The sequence below is a fragment of the Phoenix dactylifera genome, chromosome 18 (assembly GCF_009389715.1).
Source record: "Phoenix dactylifera cultivar Barhee BC4 chromosome 18, palm_55x_up_171113_PBpolish2nd_filt_p, whole genome shotgun sequence".
Classification (NCBI taxonomy): Eukaryota; Viridiplantae; Streptophyta; class Magnoliopsida; order Arecales; family Arecaceae; genus Phoenix; species Phoenix dactylifera.
Window position 1 is genome coordinate 3722898 of NC_052409.1, and position 19505 is coordinate 3742402.

Sequence of the window (19505 nt, forward strand, 5' to 3'; positions counted from 1 at the left end):
GGGAATTTCTGATATTATGAGAGAAGGGGACTTTTGGAAAATTTTGATTGCAAAATTGCAGACGTCGGAGCTGATTTTCCTTGAACGGAAGCAACCATATAAGATAGTCGAAGAAGATTTAGAGATTATGGCATTTCTCATATAAAGCGAGGAGGGAATAAGGTTTGTTGCTCATCTTTTGGTCAAAAAATGCTTGATTAATTAGTTGAAAAATTGTTTGGCGAGAGGAAGGACCTTCTTTTATGATAAATCTGTTGTCAAAATATACTGTAACGAGTGCTATGAATTAATAAATATAAACCTGTTGAAGCCGGTGCGCTACGATGCTGGCAAGATATAATCCTGACATAAGAGGAAAATTTTTTTATGGAAAGTACACTGACTATTAAAGACTCACAGTGGTGAAGCCGTAAGCAGCCGCCAGAGAGGATAAGTTCTGAAGGGATATTTATTGTATTGTAGAAGCAGTGTATTTGAAGTCTTTTGTTGGCATTTAGTTGAAGGGGTGAGTGCATGAAATAAACAAGTGTAGTCAGGCCGTAAGCAGCCGCCATCCAAGGGTGTTTGGTAAAGAGGATAAGTTCTGAAGGGATATTTATTATATTGTAGAAGCAGTGTATTAGAAGTCTTTTCTTGGCATTTGGTTGAAGGGGTAAGTGCATGAAGCAGTAATTTGAATATTATCACAATAGTAATATTGCCCTCTCACTTCTTGGTGTGTTTAAAGACTGAATGAAGGCAACATAATAAATGAAAGGAACAAGTTTCCCCTATTGTGCCTAATAACTCATATTGCATCAAATTAGTGGACTAGGCTACTAACTCGGTAGTAGGAGCTTAGACTCCATCCGAATTGTCCGGATTCGAAGTGCGCGGACGTCGATTAAATCAGAGGACCACATGCCCCAAGTTCGGATGGTTCTGTGTGGATATGCTTTTCTTCCATCAGTACTAAGATGACGCTGAAGTGACGTACTCACACGTGGATGACTTAGTGAAACTTTCCATAAATTGGAAAGAGCACGCAGAAACTTACGACGTGCATCGAACATTTTCTGATGGAAGGAAGGCCCATTGAGAGCTGCTACGCGGATGAAATTCTGCCCCTCCTCCCCTCCTATTATTTACCAAAAAAGAATAAAATAGTGGATTAGAATTATCCCTTCTCTCTCTTGCTTTCTGCACATATCCGGAAAAAAAGCCTATTCTGGGTGTTTTTCAAGTGTTTGGCAGGCTATCACCCATTCAGGCTAGACAGCAAGAACGGAATATATAATAACTAGGAAAACACAAAAATAGAGATGCCGCAGGAGCAACACAGTGCACATACGGCATACTAGAGTTCTCAAGCTTGAGAGCAAAGTATAGATTGATTAAACAGGTCATCCTTGCTGCATATTTTCTGCATCAGAGAAATAAATTAATCCTCAAAGTTTAATGGCCGATACAACCTTTGAACAAAGATTACAAAATAATAAATATGAATCTTCGATTCCTAACACACCAGTCAATTACAAGGTTGCTTCTATATACATACAGGCACCAGCAAAATGCAGCAGTTATTTCCAATCAAGCATGTCTAGAAGCCACAATACCTCGTGCTCTTTGCTAGCAGCATCGCAAAAGTCTATCTCAATGCCAAACACATCAATGGCATTGTCATTACCATTCGCCATAAACAGCAAGGACACCCAAGCTCTAATTCCAGATATGAATGGATGTGCCGGTGAAAAATTGAGATAGGCAAAGGCAAGTGCCCTAAAGCCGCAGCCATCAACATAATCAAAGACAGAATCTCTTAGAATGCATGCAATCTGATTGGTGTCCTTGCGACCTACAAGAGCTGACACACTGATCCTACTTCCCAAAGTAATAGTGAACCTTGGCTCCACTTGCAATACCATCTTGCAATCGGGGCCATTCAGGTGTGCCTTGAGGATATCGGAAATGCCAGGAGGTGGGTTCTTTATCCCTGTCCGGAACACACAGCCTGAGATAGCTTCAGAGAATATCAGCTCCTGTTCAGACCAAAGATCGATGTAGAACTCTAAATCATTGAATGATAACCGTGGCGGGAGAAGAGGCTGCGGCCGCTGGTGTCTGGAGAAGGTTAGGAAAACCTTGTGGTAGCTCAGGGCAGGAAGAGGTCTTTTGCAGATTGAAGGCCATCTCTTGGCACAAATGCACTTCCAAAAGTAGTCATCCCTAGCAATGTCTCTCCACTGACGACATACCAGCATGCAAGAGGCCAGGTCTCTACCATCAAGCAGAGGGAAGACAGCCTTTAAAACTTCACCACACAACCAATCTTTGGTCATTCCGGACTGCCAAAAAATAATCGAGCAGGAAAGAAGCAGAAAAAGATACAATAGATCCAGAGGGATGCGAAAGGTTGGTGAAGGGTACGATGTTGAACCAAGTTGAATGCAAGGCAGGATCAGCAATTTCCCTACAAAGTAAACATGTTGTATTTAGAAAGACCACATTGCAGGCAAGTTCTTCCTTAAGAATCAATAGTACAAATTTGATCGCAACTCTTCTAAGTAACTAAAGTGGCCTGTTAAATTCAAATCAACATACTCATTCAACCAGCAGGATAGAAAAGCAGAAGAAGATTGGAATGGTTTGGACAGATTAATCATATGCAATGAAGTTCAGAGATAGTCTTATCAGGAGAATAGGCTCCGATGAAATCAAGGGTTTCTTAATCAGAGAAACATGATGGAATCAAGGGAACCAAGGTGAAGTTAATGCTATATGAATTCAGTAGAGAACAGAGTCATCATAGCATATAGGAATGAAATAGCAGATAGCAAATGGAAAAATGATTTTTGTCATGGTCTAGATAAGATGCCCATACACGAGTATTAACCGGAAAAGAAAAACAAGAAAAGTAGGAAGGCACATGAAGCCCCCAGAAATACCTAGATATTCTAAATGTAATGTATGTCCAAAAGATCGTCAACCAGCACATATTTCAAATAAAGTTTTCTGGTTTAGCAACTTCATTCGTGTCTAAAGCTACCTCAACTTACCGGGTGTTGACAACTTGATTGAAAAAAAAAACCAATATAGTTCTATAATCTCATCACTACAATCATTAAATGCAGCTACTATAATTGATGATTCAGGTGAAAATAGCAGAGTCAAATTTAAAGGAAAAAAAAGAGATTTAAGGCCAACCTGCCACCCATTATTCACGAATTAGATCACCAGAAAAGAGAACCTAATTTACTACTACTAGAAATTAGGCATATCTCTGACTGGTATCGTGCAGTACGCTAATTAATGTCGGAGATGTTGGTGCAAAATGTTACTTTTTTTGTTTTTATAGAAAATAACAAAGGATAGTCTGGATAGAAGGAAAAGAATTTCAACTTACTTATAACAAAACTAGCCACTTACACTCAACTGAATCAATTTATAACTTCCAAAATCATGGCTTCTCCACAAAGCATCATCGAAAATACCCTGGAAAATAAGATTATGAGACATAATTAGCTACTTAGTTACACCAATGACTAAAATCACAAGTGCATAATAAAAAAGAAGCATTCACACATGGAAGTGAAAAGATAATGTCAAACAGCACTAGATGTATATAACTCACTAAACAGCAAAAAACAACAGATGATTGTACTGAAATGGCCTATAAGTTAAGGCATGCTTTTCAGCAATAAATCCCATAAACTGAAATGCTTTAGGGGTCACGATTTTCTACTAATTCTTTAAATTATAATAGTACATAGGCAACGAAGATCTGGAGCCTAGAATTTTACTAAAAGTTGCAATACCCACTTCAATTGTGAAAAACACCAGTTGCCATTTAGTTTTACAATAAAAGGGAAGTCATGTTACAAAATGAATGCACAAATGACAGTAATTAAGTCGCCACATTCTGTAAAACATAACTACATAATCCCCCAGCTTGTTCACCTTATCTATGAGCAAGCTTCAAAGATGTACCGGATCTAAAACAAATACGTAAAGATTAATAGTCTAGGCATTGAGGATTATCAGGCAACAATATTGTGAAAGTTCTTAGATGCAGCTATCTCAAATTGTTATAACATTCAACTAAGAAATTGCTGAGAACTTCATTTTAGAGGCTAGATTACCTAGTTTTGAATTGTGTAATATTTGTGCAAAAAGGCACTCGAGTTGACACCAGATGGCACAGCAACTTTACCGATCAGTAGTCCAGCTAGCATTAGTTTTCACATCAGCAACTGACATCACTAAGTTAGCTTTGTTTTTGCATCTAACCCCCCATTCTTCTAAATTCTAATTAATTCCTACTATCATTATACTTAAGTCTGCATTTGTAATCCGAAGATCAATTGATTCAAAGAAGAATGGAACTTGATTCAAATTAAGAAAAGTTCCTAAAGACAAGCAAAGATTTCTTCATGCATTTGAGTAAGTTGATTCACAAAGCCTATATTGAAATTTTATCCATGTAAAATCCCTCATACTGAAGAAATTGGTGCCTATGGAGGTGGCAAGAGCATTTGCCTGGGCATGTCTCCAAGGTCCAGGAACCAAGCACTGCATGTGCCAAGTCACTCTCATCCTGCTAAAACATATACGTATCATTGGTCAAAAACAACAGCAGCAACTATGTTCTGTTTGGTATGGTTTCTTCTCACAGAAGGCTAAAGCACTATCTACAAGAACACTAGCATGTCTACATTACATCAAAAGCCCCGATAGAGTCCTATGAAATTAATGGCAGATGCATTCAGCAGTGCACTGACAATACTGAACCAACATGAATCAACTACTTCCAGCTGTGGTCTATCTGGACTGAATGAAGTTGCATCCAATGATTCCATTCATGACATTGTGTCCTATTGTGTGGGGGAATGTCACCATTTGCTCTTTGACCCCAACATTTAGCATCCTTTGAAGACACCTCTGCTGTAATGCAGAATATAGCTTAAAGAGGGGAGCCATCCTCAACCATATCGTTTTCATGCATCTAGCATCCATATCATAGAGTAGACTAGTCATAAAGCTTGGCCTCCATCTCCTTACTGACCACTAGTTCATGGGTAATCCAAAAGCACCTGCTATAGCACGAAAGGGCACAATAGGCAGCACAGAAGGGCCATATAGCAGAGCAATCACAATGGACATTGCTATAGTTTCTATTAAGTCCAAAAATTTGTAACCACAGTCCATCCTTACATAACGGATAACATTAATATATCATCCGTGCAATAGATGCAATGGGATGTTAACATACTAATGCATGCTAGCTCAAGACAATATATAGCACACTGATCTAGTCAGGGGCGGCCCAAGCCTTAGGCGACCTAGGCGGTCGCCCAAGGCCCCGGCTCGACGGAAGGCCCCCGCCAGACCGGCAGACGCCGCAGACCACGACTCCTAGTCCTAGCCTCCCAGCTCCCACACCCACAGTCCCACTCCTAGCTACAGCCTACAGTGTACGTAGAGCTTCTACAAGACGCCTGAGGCAGGGCCGCAGGAGCCAACGGCTACCACGACAAGACGCCTGAGCTACTGAGGGTGTCTCGCCGCGATGCTATCCCGTGACCGGTGACTCCCATCCCAATCCCATCGGCCATCGCCCATCATCCTTTTCTTTAAAATCCTCATCATCCTCCTCCACAGCTCCACTCCTCCTCAATACTCTTTTGCAGCTGAGCTCCTCTTCTACTGCTCTTAGTGCTCTACATGCTACAAGTCTGCAACATCGGCCCAAGCCTTTAAAGTTTAAAATCCTCTTCGCCGGAGAGGTCGTCTCCTCCACCTCCCCGCCCCGCCTCCCCAGCATCCCGCGAGGCCGCGACCTCCTCGCCTCCCTCCCGGCTGCCTGCAAGTCTTCGCCGCGCCCGCGAGCCGGCGAGGTCGTCTCCTCTACCTCTCCGGCGTCCCCGCCTCCCCGGCATCCCGCGACCTCCTCGCCTCCCTCCCGACTCCCGTCCGGCCGTCCCCTGACTCACGTCTGTGAGATTGCGACGGTGCGACCCCATCTTCTTGATTTCTTCACGTCAGGTGATCAGGTCGTCAACCCGCTGGCTGCTGCATTTGAGTTGTAACTTGTAAGTCTCTTTCTGACTTAAAGATGTTTGATGAAATGCCTAAACCAGTAAACCATATGTTATTTCTTTCTGTTTTTTAGGCAAAGGATGGGAAAATCCATTGGATTCATTGCATTTATGATTTATATAAGAATATGAGATGAAGAATGATAGAAAAGGAAAGAAAAATAAAGTTAAAATCAAAGCTGGTTGATGTCCAAGCATGATGGTTTAATTTCTTGGTTTGCTTGAAGAACTTCAAAGCTGCATTTTGGTTGCATAACATTTTGAGGTTCAGGATGGTAGATGTCAACCCAAGCACAACCAAGATCATGAGGTTGGGCTCCACATAATTAACAGTTTACCTTGCATCATAATGTGGTAAATGGTAATATAGGTATACCATATAGATCAGTTCACCTGGGGGTCTGGAAACCAGTAGTCAGGGGAATCACACGGTGTTGTCGCATGTGGGATCATGGTTTATCCATGAGGTAATATGGTTCTACATGGAAGTTAAAGCCACACCAATTTCCACATGAATTTCTGATTGAATGGGCTCCAGGTGCTGTTATACTAGGATAGTTTGATCCCCTTTTTATTCCAATAAAACTTCCTTCACTATTTTTTGTTTCTAAAGAAACATACTTTTTTAATTTATAATTTCCTGCTTCTAATTCCTCTAATTTTGTTACAATTCCTATAATTTTGTTACAATTTTTCTCTTCTAATTTTGATTGTTGGTTTCATCTTACCGTTTTTGAATAGTTTGCATCTTGGGCGTTCTCAAATCTCGACGGTTGTGTCTTCGGTCCCTTCTTCAACTCCACCTGTCAGTCTCCGACCCCGCTTGTCGGAGCTTGAGTTCGTTTTTCTTAACATTATCAAATTTTATCATTTTCGACTCTTTTATATTTTGATTTGTTTATAGTGATTGTCTTAATTGCTTTGTTTAATAATATAGTTTTTAGATTCAAATGTTTCATAGAAAATATGAATGTGGATATGAAAAACTCAAAAAAAAAAGAAAAATCGAAAAACTCGTTCAATATCAAAAAGTAGCTTTAGATAGATTTGTTGTCACAAACAAACAAAACACCACATCAAGTTTAACTCAGGAATTAGCAACAGAACAAGCACCCGAAATAGAGCTAGAAGATGACATGAAAAGAATGAAACAAAATGAGATTGACAACCATATTCATGGTGAAGAACACAATGAGAAATTAGAAGGAGATAGAATAAATAAGGATAGTGTAGAGCTTAATGAAACTAGTTCTATTTCTACAAATATATACGATCCTGATCAATGGAAACAAATCGATACAAAGTTGAGAGATTTATTAGTGGAAAGAGGTCCAATTAGAGATTATGATCTTCATTTTCCTAGGGATGAAAATAATAGACACTTCTCTATGCTACATTACAGTCGTAAATTACCTAATGGTGAAAAACATGATAGAAGATGGTTAGTGTATTCGAAGGATTTGGATAGGATATATTGCTTTTGTTGTAAATTATTTGATTCAACACCTAACACGAGTCACTTAGTCAATGAAGGAACTAGGAATTGGAAAAATCTAGGTGTTATACTCAAAAGTCATGAAATAACTAGTGAACATATTACTAGCATGAATAAGTGGATTAATTTAGAAGTGAGATTGTTGAAAAATAAGACAATTGACAAAAGTCTCCAAGAACAAATAAACCAAGAGAAAGATCATTGGAAAAAAGTATTATTGAGAATTCTTGCTGTCGTAAAAAATCTCGCAAAAAATAATTTAGCATTTCGGGGAAAGAATGAAAAGATCTATCAAAACAATAATGAAAATTTTTTAAGTCTTATTGAAATGATTGCAGAATTTGATCCAGTAATGCAAGAACATGTTCGACGCATTCAACATGGTGAAATTCATAATCATTATTTAGGTCATAAGATTCAAAATGAATTGATTCACATGTTAGCATCTGAAGTTAAAACTGCAATAATTAAAAAGATTAAAGAAGTAAAATACTTTTCTGTAATACTTGATTGCACTCCTGATGCAAGCCATCAAGAACAAATGACTCTAGTTTTAAGATGTGTAGATACTTCAACAAGTCCAGTAAAAATAGAAGAATATTTTTTAGAATTTTTAGAAGTAGATGATACCTCTGGAAAAGGCATTTTTGGTGCACTTATAAATATAATAGAAAAATATAAACTTGAGGTTAATGATATAAGAGGATAAGGGTATGACAACGGGTCTAATATGAAAGAAAAACATCAAGGTGTACAAAAAAGATTATTAGATATAAATCCTAGAGCGTTTTACACACCATGTGGATGTCATAACTTAAATTTAGTATTATGTGATATTGCTAACTCATGTCCTAAAGCTATATCTTTTCTTGGAATAATACAACGAATTTATACCTTATTTTCTTCTTCTACAAAACGATGGAATATTTTACAAGATAATGTATCTACATTAACTCTTAAACCTCTGTCATAGACACGTTGGAAAAGTCGTATTGAAAGTGTCAAAGCAATTAAACATCAAGCTCCTAAAATAAGAGATGCCTTAGTTCAATTAGCGGAAACTAGTGAAGATCCTAAAATAAAGAGTGAAGCCATATGCTTAGCTACATATGAGATTGAAAATTTTAAATTCTTATTAGGCATGAATATTTGGTACGATATATTGTTTGATGTTAACTCAGTTAGTAAGAACTTACAATCTGAAGACATGCATATTGATGTTGCTATAGATCAATTAAAAGGTCTTCTTTTTTATTTGAAAAGTTATAGAGAAAATGGATTTATGAATGCTTTGAATTCATCTAAAGAAATTGCAAATGAAATGAAAATAGAACCTACATTTCGTGAAAAACGTGTGATCCGTAAAAAAACAATTTGATGAAAATACTGATGATGAGACAACAAGATCAGCTGAAGAATCTTTTAGAATTGATTACTTTTTATATATAGTAGATCAAGCTATTTTTTCAATTCAAAATAGGTTTGAACAATTCACCATATATGAAGATGTTTTTGATTTTTTGTTTAATTTTAGAAAGTTAAAATCTTTGAATGAAGAGAATTTGAAAAAGTATTGTCTTAATCTTGAAAACTTTTTAAAGCACGGTGAATATTCTGATATTGATGGTTTTGATTTGTTTTCGGAGTTAAACGTTTTAAAAGAAGTTTTACAAATAGAAAATAGTACCTCTATTGATACTTTAAGTTTTATTAAAAAAACAGATTCTTTTCCAAATGCATGCATTGCTTACAGGATATTGTTAACAATACCTGTAACAGTTGCTTCTGCTGAAAGAAGTTTTTCAAAATTAAAATTGATAAAATCTTATTTGCGGTCAACTATGTCCCAAGAAAGATTAAATGGATTAGCTATATTATCGATTGAAAATATTATTTTAATGAATCTTGAGTACAAAAGTTTGATTAGTAATTTTGCATCTCAAAAAGCTAGACGGATTATTTTTAAATAAATTTTTAAAGTATTTTACACTTATTAAAAATTTATTATTATTATTATTATTTTTAAAAAGGCCTCTTTTAGTAAGTTCGCCTTAGGTCTCCAAATACATTGGGCCACCCCTGGATCTAGTACATACTAGTATTGAAATGCAACATACGTGGCATACATAAGTATCATTCATGACAAAATTAAAATGCAACAGTACAGAATTGTGGCATAAACTAGCCAAATTAAGATTCTCACCAAATAAATGCAAGCATTCACTAGTATTCAATTTCCAACCAAAACAATTGCAACCATTGTATATTTAAACATATACATATACACACGTATGTATGTATATTACATGCATATTACAGAACTTCTTCTTTTAATAATTTGACTTTTGGTGTCAAAAGAATTACATGACAACGTGTTATGTCTAAATTCCAGAAGACAATCCTCATAAAATTGGGTGATAACAACATATACTCCCATATATCTTAGCTTATGGAACCTACATCACCAAATAATCATGCATGGAATATCCAGTCAGAATACAACATAGAACAAAAAACCAAAAAAAAATCACTTGTTAATCATGACTTCAAGAAGATTATGACAGGCTTCTTTTTGTCTTCTGTACAAAACTGATCACATCACAATAAACAAACAAAAGGTGAACTAGATAGACCAAAAAACTAAAGCAAGAAATTAGAGCCCATGGAACCAAGAATGGATAGTCTATAAACAACAGACCAAAAAAGATAATACATAAATTGGAAAGCTGGATGTCGTTGGAGAGAATTGAAGAACTACCTAGAAATGATCAGAGCACCAAAAAGTCAGTGAGTGGATGATCCAAGTGTTGAAACGGAAGAACAGAATGTCAGAGTTTATATTTATAACCAAGAGATACAAAAAATTAAAACCTTGAGCTGTCTGAGATCTAAGAGACTCTATATACCGACACAAACACACACACTCAACTAAAAGTTATAACTAAAGGTCAGTATATCCAACAAATGGATTTCCATTTTCTAGTGTTTTAAGCCAACAACCTAAAATGATGAGAAATAATGTAACTAAGGAAATTAAGTAACAACAAAATATATGATTTTTTGGGAAAGCTATCTTTCGTTCCCCATACAAACCACCCTGGAATACAACATGGCACATTAAAAGAGGTGTAACACCCAACAAGTCAAATACATCAAAGACGTTAAACATGGAAGTTAACACCTCATCATAAATTACAAACTTTCCTTCCCTTAACCCCCTTGGTGCTAAGGAGACACAAATATGAGAATAAAAACAGACCACAGCTTTTAGCTATCGACACAGACTGAAAATCCTTCATCCAAGTTTGCATAAGAATTCAGACAAGTCCTCTCTATGCCATAGTTCAATATAGGAAAATATTGCACTAAAATCCAAAACGAACAAAATAGAAGTCCTAAAATCCTTAACCTTCATACCTTTACAGTAGGAAAATACAGAAACCAAGATACACATAAAGATCCTCTCCACCTAGATTCTGCCACTGAAAAAGAGGGACACATTATTCTAAAGATCCCCCCAAAACAGGAAAAAAAATATATTTAATAGCCAATATCTGGTTATAACCTCCACCTGGAAACCTCACCTAGATGAAAGCTATAACCTTATTTTAGCTTACCAAAAAGCTTTCCATAGAGAACCATGCACAAACATAAAGAATTCAGATGCATAAATGCATTCAGGTATTTACATAAAAAGAGGACATTGCCTGGAAATCCGCAAAACTGAGAGCAACGAACAATATCAACCAATCACAATAATTCAGTCACAATTCAACAAACCATAGTCAAAATAATTGCTAAATTAACACAAACTCCACAGATTTGATAGACATTATACTATGCTTGTTTTCGGTTAGGGTTAGGGTTAGAGACGAAGGATTTGGGCGAAGACCGAGGAGAGGAGGTGGAACCGATCTCGTCGGAAAGACGAAGCCAGAAAAAAAGAAGGGAAGGGGGAGGGTACACGCATGCGATCGGAGCGCGGAGGTGAGATGAGAGGCGGCGGATCGCCAACTGATATCGGATGGGCGGGTGAGAGATCAGCCCGCCGGAGAGGGATGATCGGAGCTCCTTCGCCGACGTCCTGACCACCGGATAGCGGTCCACGTTCTTCAGGAAATGGGGAGAGGAAGGGAAGGAGTGGGGAGGCGTGGAGGAGACCGAGAGGAATTGGGGAGAGGAGTCGGGGTTAAAGGTCTTACGGATGACCGACCGGAGTAGGCACCTGAAACGAGTAAGCTGATGCACGGTTAAAAACTGGCTCCGAAGTCCGAATCCAACCCGACACGAACTAAGTCTGCTGTTTAGCTTTTCGGTTTGCTTTTTAACCCCAAACTTGCCGATAAAGATTTTATTCTTCTTCGGATGCCCCGGTGCATCATTCTGGAGAAAAACTCAATAAAAATGGTTGAAAGAATTCCATAAAAGGGGTCGGAGGTTATCGACCTTCCGATCTTAGGGGACGTCCAGTGCTTACTACAAAAGTGCGATGTCTTTCAGACTATATGTTTCGAAAGACGAATAAATCTGCTAACTGGATCGCCTTTTTTGTTACTCTTCATTCTGAAAAATTTCTCTAGATCCTAGATGTACCTGTTCCTCCACTATTATGGAGCATTTTGGCTTTTGATTCTATAAGCAATGCTCATGCGAGATTAGTGTGAGCTGTCGGTGTAAAAAATAAAAAATAAAAAAAAAAACTACTTGGCCCTACCTAGCTATGACAAGCATAGTGTTAAGATCCTATCTTTGGAGATGTTAACTATCCTAGTTGATCTATAATTATATTTGAATCTCCTAATAGATATTGAAATGCTTGTTAGTTGTGGACTTTAGTTACATTCAGAAAAGAGAATATTGTTCCCATTATTCCTACAATTCAGAAAAAAGAAAAACTATTCCTACAAAAAGCCCTTTTGTGATTTTTTTTTTTTAAAGGAGCAGGTGAGGCCATATATGAGAGGCTATTGCCTCCTTGATATCCCACTGATTTGGGATTGAACCAATCCTTCCACATTCATTGCCAATCCCCCACCATCATTCAACACATAAATTTGCACATAAATAGCTGTTTCAGAAGAATAAAATTATCCTTAAAAAGATACAAAGTGCCCTATCCCATGCATCATCTAGCTTCTTTTTCATTTTTGTGATAATACGAGTGGTTTCAAAATGGTGGCCAATAATTTCATGAAAGATCTTAGAGTGTGCGCAGATACCATATAAATATGGCATGAAAGGTATAGGTATGGTTAGAGCCTTGTGTAGATGAAAAAAAAAAAATCCACTTCAGTGATAAGACCTATAAGAATCAACTTCTAGCATTTAGCGCAATTTGAAGGAAGGAGCTCTTTTTTCGGGGCAGACCTTGCAAATAGTTCAATTGATCAAAGCCTATCATTCTAGTTGTCAGTCGCATCTATTCGACCAACTCAAATATTTATTATTTCAAGTTTATAAGTATAGTTATATCATGTTGCTATATTAATCAGGAATAAAGAAGATGAGAAGGCACTACCGCATTTTGGCACCATATATACTTTGGCCATTAGGGAAAAATACACTATTAGTTATAAGCAGGAGCAATTTGGTAAAGGAGAGGCTAAATATAAAGCAGACTTACGGAAAAAAAGAATAAAAAAAAAAATCTAATTGTTTCTTATAGAATCTATTGTAGAGTGGATTTTTTTTAAAAAAAAAATCCATCTAAGATTGATAGAAGCTCAACCGAATTCTCTGAGCAAGAACAACATTGACCACATCCCCTGTTACAAGACTTCCATAACTTAGCCAGTTGGCATATTATGAGTTTTCATTGTTCATGTTACAGCATTGTTCTGCAGTCTGGGATTACTTGGTGATTGACGAAGCCCCATCAACTTGGTTTTGATGTTTAGCTCCATGGACTACCAGAGTTGGCATGCAACCCCGAGATTCAGCGGCAATTAAATTTGCTACACGATTAGGTTAACCCTGATTTTTTTTTTGGGAGGGGGTGTTTCCAACTTATGTTATTCCACACTATAGTGAAATCCTTGAATCATCAAATGTTGAATGATTCAGTAGCATTTATAGTTTTTGGAATACTCAAACATAAAGGCAAATGCAACACCACAACTCATCCTAAACATAATCATCAAAATATTTGCTAATTCTCAACTTATCTAATGATCATTTTCCATAGCACCTGCCAGTGCAAAAGCAAATATTTTTCGACTCCAGAAGCCAATCTGGGATTCATGTCACAATTTCCTCCTAACTTATGGCATCTGCAACCACCAAACTTCATCAAGAGCTGAGTCCGAAAGTCATAAGCAATCTGAACGCCATTTCTAGAAATCTATAAATCTCTTACCAAAAAAGCAATATATATGAAGATTTTCAGCAAACCGAATGATGAGATGTTCATTATCACTCCTCAAATGAAATCACAACATGACAGTGAAGCTACATCTTATTGCTTGATATCTCTCAATTCAGTCCCATTCCCATGCCTTCACTTCAAACCCACAATTCAAATTTTTTTAACCCCAGTTGTTGTATTCTTCCTCTCACAATCTCCTTATATTGGCAACATTAGGCCGAAACACATCCCTGCCTGTGGATCAACATGGGCTGGGGAAGTTTTTTCTTCACTTTGTTAGTAGGCTACTGATTGAATTCAGCCTCTCCTCACCAATCCTGGGCGCCACTCAGGCAGCCTGAAGGTTGCAGCCACATCTCAGCTTCTAAATAATAAGTGAAAGTGAATTGGTTGGAAAAAGAGAAGCTGCAAGAAAATCTTAGAGACAAGGGGTACTGAGACAATGTCCGAGGCACCTTGCTTTTTTTCTTTTTTTGGTACAACGGCGGCTCACATGCGATAGGCGTGAGTGCAGCCAACAGAATCAGGAAAGATAAGATAATGAAAGAGAAAAGGCACCGACACGAGGCACCATACTTAGACACTTAGTTCAGACCCCTACTACAAGCCTCTTGAGAACTTGTCCAATTTACGCACCATACTTAGACACCTAGTTCAACTTCAGTGTCAAGGAACCAAAGCAAATCAATTAGAAGGGGTACTGAGACAATGTCCGAGGCATCATACTTTTTTTTTTTTGGTACAATGGCGGCTCACACACGATGGGTGTGAGTACAGCCAACAAGATCAGAAAAGATAAGACAATGCAAGGGAAAAGGCACCAACACGGGGCACCATACCTAAACACCTAGTTCAAACCCCTACTACAAGCCTCTTGAGAACTTGTCCAATTTAGGCTCCATACTTGGACACCTAGTTCAACTTCAGTGTCAAGGAACCAAAGCAAATCAATTAGAAGTTTGTCTCATATTGCTTTCTTGTCACTTCTTGGAGAAAATAATGAACTTGCATTGACTTTGTAAGTCCAAAAAGGGATGCATTGGCTTATTCCATCCCTATCGTTTGTATCAGTTTTCAAGAAGGCAGTTATTAGACTGTAAACTTCACCTCCATAATTTTTTTGGCAGGCTAGTGTTGAAATGAAACTATATAGTAGAGAATGCTCCTCTGGTGTGTAATATATGATGTCAGCCCTAACCCTATATGAGACCCAGTATCAACTTTCTCTTTTGATTACATGGATCAACTGCTTCTAGTTGATGGGAGTGGGATTCCTTTTACCTTTCTCAATAAATGATCAACAGATGATATTTTCTAGCTGCCTTCTAAAGATTCTTTCTTCCTGTTTGATTGGTAAAGCAACCAGAGTACCTCCAAAGCCGACACGTCATTGTTGAACAGTTGCCATTTTGATCTTTAATCTACCTACCCTTTTCATGATGGTGAATTCTCTGTTCTTAATAAGCTCTGCCTTTAGAACCATATTCTATTTTGCTTTAGACGAAGTAGGAGAACATGAGTGGGTGTTTTTATTACTTTTTCAAGGTTCTGCTTAAATGACCTTTTAAGTCGACGATCTTAGAATTCAGTTTCCAGATGATCTTCAATTATCCATATTGAGTTAAGGTTTGGACTAACAAACATCAAGAACTTTGACTATGGATTTCCATTCCTCAAATCTTAATTACGTAATTGGCAATTCATCAAAGGTTGCTAGATTACCATTTAGATAACTGTCATGATCCATCCTTACTCTATGGACAAGTCCGATCATAATACTTGAGACCCTACCTAGTTATTCTTGAAAAAGCCATTTGCAAGTAAACCCAAGACAAACATGATATTGTTTCTAGCTCGGTTGGACTCTGACATTTGCTGCATGTTGTATATAATTTAAATGTTGTTGATCCATATTATGCTTTGAGCAGGCACTTGTTTAGCTTTGCATTTCCACTATAATGAATCTAACATCCATTACATAATTTCAGTTGTTGTTTTTTCTCACCTTCATCTCTGTGAAACACCCTACTCTCCAATGGGATGCATTTAGCGTCTTGAGAAGTGACTATTGCACTCCCCTTTCATGAGTTATATTATGTATAAGCATATCTACTCGAATGTTTGCTTTCTGGTCTTCTGTGCTAATCCAAGCCAGGCATTGTACTCATGGTGATCATAAATGGGAAAATGTATGCTCTTTCTTCTGTTAATTGACAATACATTAGAAGTACTTGTGTGCCTATGTTGTTGTAGGGGAAGCTTAATGTGGTGCTGGCCGGAGCAACATGGTCGGAGCCCGAACCCGTAGATCGCTGCTTCACCGACCGCAATTTAGTGACAGGTGCCGCTTGGCCTGGGCACCCAGAATTTGTATCTCAACTTTAGGCTTTGCTTGGTATCAGGGTCACATTGCGATGCATGAGCTAGTCCATGTTAGTGTACCTATCTGTACACAAAGACTGAGGTCCTATTTGAGAAACTCTTAAAAGTATTTATTGTCCGTCTGTTACATCTACATAACCCTACGTACAGAGAGTTATCTTGCTTGTGTTTTCAGGGAGTTCAGCATGTAATTCTATTCTGTTACAAGTATCGGTTGCCTCTTTCAGGTGGCCATCTGTGTCATGATACTGAAACACCGATTTGGCCGCTGTTCTGTTTTGGGTTTGCCATATCTGTTTTTCTTTCCTCAAATTACTAGTATCTAGGAAACCGTCGACCATATTCAAGCAGATAACTATAGGATCATGAGTCATTACGATGTATTACTATATTTTTTAAATTTAAATTTTCTCCAAGAAGATAAGATTTGTTTATTCTTGATGATTGGATTTTCTTTATAATTATCAGTAAAAAAAAGGGAAAAAGATAACGTATCGAAGTCTTTTTTTTGTTTAGACTGCTAATTCTTGGAAGTAAAACAGGATTAACCTAACTTGGCTAGAAAGAAACAAATCTTACTCCGATCCAAGCTAGGCATTGTACTCATGGTGATCATAAATGGGAAAATGTATGCTCTTTCTTCTGTTAATTGACAATACATTAGAAGTACTTGTGTGCCTATGTTGTTGTAGGGGAAGCTTAATGTGGTGCTGGCCGGAGCAACATGGTCGGAGCCCGAACCCGTAGATCGCTGCTTCACCGACCGCAATTTAGTGACAGGTGCCGCTTGGCCTGGGCACCCAAAATTTGTATCTCAACTTTAGGCTTTGCTTGGTATCAGGGTCACATTGCAATGCATGAGCTAGTCCATGTTAGTGTACCTATCTGTACACAAAGACTGAGGTCCTATTTGAGAAACTCTTAAAAGTATTTATTGTCCGTCTGTTACATCTACATAACCCTACGTACAGAGAGTTATCTTGCTTGTGTTTTCAGGGAGTTCAGCATGTAATTCTATTCTGTTACAAGTATCGGTTGCCTCTTTCAGGTGGTCATCTGTGTCATGATACTGAAACACCGATTTGGCCGCTGTTCTGTTTTGGGTTTGCCATATCTGTTTTTCTTTCCTCAAATTACTAGTATCTAGGAAACCGTCGACCATATTCAAGCAGATAACTATAGGATCATGAGTCATTAGGATGTATTACTATATTTTTTAAATTTAAATTTTCTCCAAGAAGATAAGATTTGTTTATTCTTGATGATTGGATTTTCTTTATAATTATCAGTAAAAAAAAAGGGAAAAAGATAAAGTCTTTTTTTTTGTTTAGACTGCTAATTCTTGGAAGTAAAACAGGATTAACCTAACTTGGTTAGAAAGAAACAAATCTTAATCCGATAAATACTCCACTTCCGTAGCTACCGCTCTCAGTCCAAGTCCTATTAGGAGTGCAGGTCTCCTGAACTCTTCGTTATATAACGCACCTAGGGAGTTCCCATAGCTTTGTCTTCCTGCAGATCGAGAAAGATGGCGTCCATGCAAGAAGGTCGACATGAAGACACCGAGAGCTCCTTCACGCTGCCTGAGGCTGTCGTCTTCGAGATCCTCACCCGAGCCCCACTCGAAGCCCTCCCTGCTTGCCGATGGGTGTGCCGGCAATGGCGTCAGATCACCTACGAGCCTGCCTTCACCTCCCTCCATTGCAGCCGAACCCAGACGATATCGGGTTACTTCATCCAGAGCATGCGGCACAACCACTACCACTCAAGCTTCGTCTCCATCCAGCCATTGCCGCCCTCGGTCCGACCTTTATCCTTCGACTTCCTTCCCAGAGATGTGAAGATCGAAGCAGTGGGATGTCGAGGTATCGTGCTTTGCACCAGCCAGTGGTACGACGGCATCCCCGGCCGGTATTATGTTTGCAAGCCAGCAACTCGACAATGGTGGTGGATACCAAATCCAAAGACCAGGTATCTCACTAAGAGGATTGCCATGGTGGCCTGCTCCACTGGACCGTTGGAGTACAAGATTATTCGGTTCTCGCAGGCAGAACAGAACTTCGACTGCTTGCGGTGTGAGATCTTCGACTCGCGGTCTCAAGCTTGGAGGCTGTCGAGGGACGTCCAGCTGCCTTCAGGCTCACTCAGGCAGGAGGCAGCGGTGTCAGTCAATGGAGCCCTCCATTGGCTGACATACGAGGGTAATATCTTTGCATTTGATATCCACAAGGAGACCTGGAAATTGATTCCATTGCCTGAAGAGGTTGGGGAAGATGAGATGAGGTGGGACTGCAGGAAATTAGTGAAGTGTGAAGGCCAACTTTGCTTGGTGCTAGTTGAGAAACAGTGGATGGAGATTTGGGTCATGGCCAACTACGAGGAGCAAATATGGGAGGAGAGAAAGGTGGTGAGCTTAGAAGCCATCAATTATGACCCAGCTTTGACCATCGAGGATTTGTATTTGTCTGATGTTGCATTTATGGGTAGTTTCTTCAGGGTAACATGGTGAGGTTACTGATCTTGCATTTGTTGTTCGCATTTTGCACCATAGTATCTGCTCTAGCCACCATCATGAGATAGATGGCTATCAACAACGATGCGCCTTATATAGCACATTAGGCCATCCTGTTCGATAACCATCCATCTCTTTGATCAGATAATATGGTGGCTATCAAGCTTTGTACAACACTCTATGGTGCACATGCACGAATTTTTTTTATTCTATATATGTAATGTATGTATGTATTTGTTAATTTTAAGGTTTTAACACTAAAATTGGTCTATGTTGGTTGCAGGTATGACCTTTCACGAGGGGTGCTCGCAAATATTTGCATTGATCATCCATTTGCTCAGGAAGTTTTCAAGTTCGAGTCTGATCTGGTTCCACTGGAGTAGCAATATTTTGAAGATGGTCGAGCAATTGATTGTCCTGTTTGGATTTTAAAGAGAAAAATCTATAATGTTTTGTTTTTGTAATAGGTGTCAATTAGTGCAACTGGTAGTATTGTTTTTGTTACATCTTATATTATGGTGACTAAGATGTTCCATGCAAATGTGTTTAGCAATGCCTACATGTGTAACCTCTTTTTGTGCTGTTGAATTTGTCATGTTTAGGGCTTGCATCAGTTCCAGCTTGAATTGTACTTAGTTTGAATTATTGGTCCAGGACCTTAGATTGAGATTTATTTTT

General features: G+C 38.4%; 2 protein-coding genes across 12 annotated transcripts; one reads left to right on the forward strand and one right to left on the reverse strand.

Moving 5' to 3' along the window:
* Window positions 1-1365: 1365 nt before the first annotated feature.
* Window positions 1366-11790, reverse strand: LOC103722378 (F-box protein At5g39250-like). Of its 11 annotated transcripts, none has more exons than XM_017846944.3 (3): window positions 11772-11790; window positions 3383-3471; window positions 1366-2449 (listed from the first exon to the last, which is right to left on the reverse strand). In XM_017846944.3, the coding sequence occupies exon 3, from the start codon at window positions 2316-2318 to the stop codon at window positions 1560-1562; it is 759 nt and encodes a 252-aa protein (XP_017702433.1). In that variant the 5' UTR covers window positions 2319-2449; window positions 3383-3471; window positions 11772-11790; the 3' UTR covers window positions 1366-1559. The 11 variants fall into 11 exon arrangements, with proteins under 11 accessions (XP_017702433.1, XP_038971351.1, XP_008811157.1 ...); XM_039115423.1 differs by having other exon boundaries at window positions 3406-3471; window positions 11772-11789; XM_008812935.4 differs by lacking the exon at window positions 11772-11790 and adding an exon at window positions 11534-11765 and having other exon boundaries at window positions 3413-3471.
* A 6053-nt stretch (window positions 11791-17843) lies between these two features.
* LOC103724068 (F-box protein At5g49610-like) lies at window positions 17844-19210 on the forward strand. Its single transcript, XM_008815222.2, has 2 exons — window positions 17844-18820; window positions 19111-19210. Exons 1-2 carry the CDS (start codon window positions 17844-17846, stop codon window positions 19208-19210), a joined length of 1077 nt encoding a protein of 358 aa, XP_008813444.2.
* The last annotated feature ends 295 nt before the right edge of the window (window positions 19211-19505 follow it).